Source organism: Cariama cristata, unplaced genomic scaffold, assembly GCF_000690535.1.
Source record: "Cariama cristata isolate BGI_N322 unplaced genomic scaffold, ASM69053v1 scaffold34547, whole genome shotgun sequence".
Classification (NCBI taxonomy): Eukaryota; Metazoa; Chordata; class Aves; order Cariamiformes; family Cariamidae; genus Cariama; species Cariama cristata.
Window position 1 is genome coordinate 2,022 of NW_009626563.1, and position 4,635 is coordinate 6,656.

General features: G+C 47.2%; 1 protein-coding gene across 1 annotated transcript; it reads left to right on the forward strand.

Moving 5' to 3' along the window:
• Nucleotides 1-619: 619 nt before the first annotated feature.
• Nucleotides 620-2,391, forward strand: TRAPPC3 (trafficking protein particle complex 3). Its single transcript, XM_009704092.1, has 4 exons — nt 620-712; nt 942-1,041; nt 1,308-1,490; nt 2,234-2,391. Coding segments are annotated over exons 1-4 (405 nt in total). The 5' UTR covers nt 620-710; the 3' UTR covers nt 2,354-2,391.
• Nucleotides 2,392-4,635: the final 2,244 nt, after the last annotated feature.

The following is a 4,635-nucleotide window of genomic DNA, read 5'->3' on the forward strand; positions in this document are numbered from 1 at the left end:
ACGGATGAGCATTTTTTTCTCCTGTTGAAAGGACCAGAAATGGAGCCTAACGAGCGTTGCTCATTTGCAGCGTGTTTATGAAACACAGGTAACAGCAGTTTGAGCCAGTTTTCACCTCTAGGTCAGTGGTGGAAATAAATTCAGGTCCCTGGCAACTGCATGTTTAGGCCATCTGGGAGGTGGTCGGTAGCACAGCAAATGACCAGGAGGTGTCATTCCAGTTATGTGGGGATGTGCTCGTTAAAGCAGGGGGATGCTAATTGGCAGCTGAGGAGAGTTGCTAAGAATGGCTGCAGAGCGCGAGCAGGCTCCTGGCTTGCCTCTCCAGGTCAGATTCAGGATACGTTAATGGGAAATGCTCTGTGTGTGGAGAGAGGGAGAGAAAGAAAGTGCTCAGTCGTTCCTAGTCAAAGAGGATTTCTCTTTCCAAGGAGATTGAAGTTGCCTTGCCAAAATATGATCTGGGATCTCTCCTTATTGAGCAGCAAATTCCTTTGAGACAGCAGGTTTCTGTTCTTTCTCTGGGCCAACGGAAGCAGCGCTGGACACAGCTGCAGCCATGCTCAGTCAGTTTTCTCTTTGGCTTCTGTTAAATCCCTTTTGCCTCTGTCTAGAACTCAGAGCTCTTCACGCTGACGTACGGCGCTCTGGTCACCCAGCTGTGCAAGGACTACGAGAATGACGAGGATGTCAACAAGCAGCTTGACAAAATGTAAGTGGATCTGCTGCAGTGGAGCCTTGTAGGAGCTCGGGTTCACAGTAGGGACATCCTTGTGTGCTGCTCTATGAATAAAAGCCCGGCAGACTGAAATTTATTTAATACTGATACTTCTCAGATTTAATTTTTCTTTACTCCGCTATCTTATTTTATAAATGTTGGTTGCCTTTCTAAAGCTGTGCTCTTCCCACTCTGTAGCTGGTGCTCTTTGGTACATTCACAGGGGTTACAACATAGGTGTTCGGCTAATAGAAGATTTTCTGGCCCGGTCCAATGTTGGAAGATGCCATGATTTCCGTGAAACTGCGGATGTTATTGCAAAGGTAATTGTCAAAGCACAGCTTTATCAGATTTTGTCATGGTTTTCCACATGAGGATAGAGTATTTGCTACTCACAGGACTGTTCTGAGAGTTTGACTGAAATTTTGGGGAGGAAAAAGAGAGAATTCGATCCCTGACTACTGCTGACTGGCAGGAACCAGAAGAAAGGAGAGGTGTTTTCAAAACCCTTTAGTAATTTTACAAAGATCAAAGCTGTGCTGTTGCTTCATGGGATGCGTTCTTGTTCATACTCTGCTTGACATAACAGATAGCATTTAAAATGTACCTGGGCATCACTCCGAGCATCACCAACTGGAGTCCTGGTGGCGATGAGTTCTCCCTCATCTTGGAAAATAACCCCTTGGTGGACTTTGTTGAGCTCCCTGACAACCACTCGTCTCTCATCTATTCCAACTTGTTGTGTGGAGTGCTGCGAGGTGCCCTGGAAATGGTGAGCCAACGTGTCTCTTCCAGTGAGATAGATGTATGGATAACCGAGGTATCAGCACATACTTTAATGTCTAGTCTGTGTTTGTGACTTCTGTGTTTGGACTTGAAATTCCTCCCCAGGAGAAGAGCAGAACTACAGGAGCGCTCAGCTGCCGTTGCGTATTATGGCAGGGGGGGGGGCCCGGCGGGCAGGAGCGCCCACCTGCCGTTGCGTATTATGGCAGCTGTGAGTCCCAGAGGTGCTGTCCAAGCCCCTTCATCCTACGATCCAAGTACAAGCTCTAGTATCTCCTTGAACTTTTATGAAGCTCCAAAATCCTCACTCTGTAACTGCTGTGAGCCCTAGTTGGGAACTGGCTGGAACAAGAGAACAGCTGTGTCTCAAATTTACAAGCCTGTATTTAGGCTTATCTTGCTTAGCTGAAATTTTTGAGGAACATACATGGAGTAGCAGATGTGTCACCCTGAGTGATACGATTAATTGGGCTCTGATCTCTGCAGGGAGTCCCAGTTAACGCTGTAGGAGGTACATTTGCTGAAGCAAGATGCTTGCTGTCCACCGTGTAGGCCATAATGTAGAAGGAGGATGTGATCTTGAAAAATAATGAACGCTTCCCTACAGCTCTGCATTGCATATTATGCCCTCGGAGTCCTTAACCTGGTGCTTGACGATCAGACGTTTCCTAGAGAAGCTGCTATTATAAAGGAGATAACAGCTCTTCTTTTTCCTATTCCATCACCTAGGTTCAGATGGCCGTAGATGTAAAATTTGTCCAGGACACACTGAAGGGTGACAGCGTCACAGAAATAAGAATGAAGTTCATCAGGCGGATTGAAGACAATCTTCCCGCTGGTGAAGAGTGAATCGCAACCCAGTCTCCCTTTGGGACTGGAGGGGACCAGCTGGTTTTGGCGATTAGCTTTCATCACAGATCTGTAGGGATCTCGCGCTTTCATCACAGATCTGTAGGGATCTAGTGCCCCTGTACGTTCAGACTGACTCACTGACTGTTTAAGATGTTATTATATTCTTCTACCATTACTTCCATCCTTTGTAGAAGACAATTGTCTAGTTGCTGTTTATTTCACAGGTTCATTCTGAAGCTTTTTCATAAGGTGATGTCTTTTTTTGTAGTACCCTGAGGACTCTTTCTACGCTCAGTTATTAATTGTGACATTTGGTTGTGCAAGAACTACTGCTCAAACTCTAGAAGAGCTCCAGTCTGTTCAAATCTGTATCTATGTTTTGTTACCAGAATTGGACACCAAGCTATGAGAGCCCGCTGATCTACTGTTAAATGCTGTCCTTAAAAAGAGGTGTTTAAAATTCATTGGGAGACAAGCGCGTAGTATTTCTGTAGACCAAACTGGCTTCCTGCATTTGATTCTAAAGTTACCAGTAAAATGCAAGCTTGATACAAAGGGGTGATTTGGGAGAGCTGTTGGAGTGCTGGCACCAGCGTGGGGAGGCTCCTTTTGTCAGCGAGCAGTGGCATCACGCAGCACTGGCAGGTTCAGGAGGTGCCTGTGGCCTGGGCCTGTCTGTGGTTTCTCTTCCCCCAGCAGCCTCACGTCTCCCCTCTTGGAAGGGGGGGACACCATTAGATTGCAGTGGAGCAGCAGTAAATAATTTAAATGGAGAAAAGGAAAGGGTGGCTAAAATGCCATTGGTGTTCTACAGTGTGTACGGCCCAGGCGCTGCGTGGCAAGTCCACGGAACACAAAACTCAGACGAACAACTGGGAGGTATTAAACGCATTTCAGCAAGTCGAGTCTGTTCTCCTGTTACGGTGTATAAACACTGCGCAGTGCGGTGGTGGTGCTGGGGTATATTCTCACAGATGTTTAGGCTACAACAGAATTTCCCATGTTACTCGAATTGGCAAGCTATGGCCGTCTGTAGCACCTGCTGTTCTGTAAAATAAATACACAAAGTAGTGTTACATCTCAAAATCAGCTTCCTCCGCCATCTCGTTCGGCCAGAAAAATGCAGTCAGACATTCAGTTCTCAAATCACTTTACGTAGCATGAAGGCGCAGATCCACAGAGATAATTAGGAGCTTAAAGTCGATAGCTCTTACTCCCACTGGAGCTGGCAGCTCAGATACCTTTGTAGTTTTGTGCCTGAGTGTAAGGTGAGAGAGAGAGAAAGCTGCCACTTGTGCTGCTCTTCATTTAGGCTCTCCGGATGAACACTGGGTCATCTGGATGCTGGACGGCTCACCCTGCCCCTTTTTTTGCCCAAATGAGTCCTTGTGGTGGGAGGGTTGGGATGCCCGGTGCGATGTGCGTCCTGTGAAGGGACAGCGAGTCGCTGTAAAAGCAGAGAACGACATCGAGGAACGGCGGCGGCTGGTGGGTTTTGGAGGCAGCGGTGCCGCGTGGTCCTGTTGCAGAGAGCGAAAAGATCCATTGTTTCTTGTCATTGACCATTCTAAGGCATTTTAAGACTGCATTTTTAAAAGCAATTGCATTAAAAGAATCCGGATGTCAACTCTTTGTTTCCTCTTGGTTTTTTTATTGGTGACATGGGTGCCAGTGTGGGGCAGCGGCTGAGCGGCGTGGGCTCAGCGCCGTGCCCGGGGCTGGCAGGGTGACGGCAGCGCCGCACCAAGAATGTCTGGCTGCCAGCGCGTGTGAAAGCTGCTGCCTGAAGGAAACCTGCCCAATATTCAGCACACGGAGGGTCTGTGGCTGGCGGTGGGACACGGGGGCTGATGGGCAGCGCTGGGAAACCAGAGTTTGCGGACTGGCCTTTCTCTGCCCTGTGAATACCCCGCGTGTACATTAGCGGGGACTCGCTACCACCAGCCCAAGGTGCTCTGCTGCAGAGAGAGCTGAGATGCTGTTTGTGGTCGTCCATAGTGGCAAAAAAAAATTAAATAAATCACCTCGGGATAATTGTCCTAAATTCAAATCAAATCTTGGCTGTTTATTTTCTGAAGTACATACTGTGTATTTTATTTGTATGTTCTTGGCACACTTGTCGTATGCTGGGGCAAAAAAACCCTCAACTCTTAGACAAAACAACTTTCTTCTAAATTAAAGAGGATCTCTTCTTCTTGGTAAGCAAGGCAGTATTTAATTTTCTGCATTTGATGTTTGAGTGGTATGTAAAAGGAGATTGCACAACAAACACTGTTCTT

Coding starts and splice junctions, on each gene's coding strand:
- TRAPPC3 (XM_009704092.1), top strand. Junction 1,042..1,307: donor CTGCGGATGTTATTGCAAAG/GTAATTGTCAAA, acceptor TTGACATAACAG/ATAGCATTTAAAATGTACCT. Junction 1,491..2,233: donor TGCGAGGTGCCCTGGAAATG/GTGAGCCAACGT, acceptor TCCATCACCTAG/GTTCAGATGGCCGTAGATGT.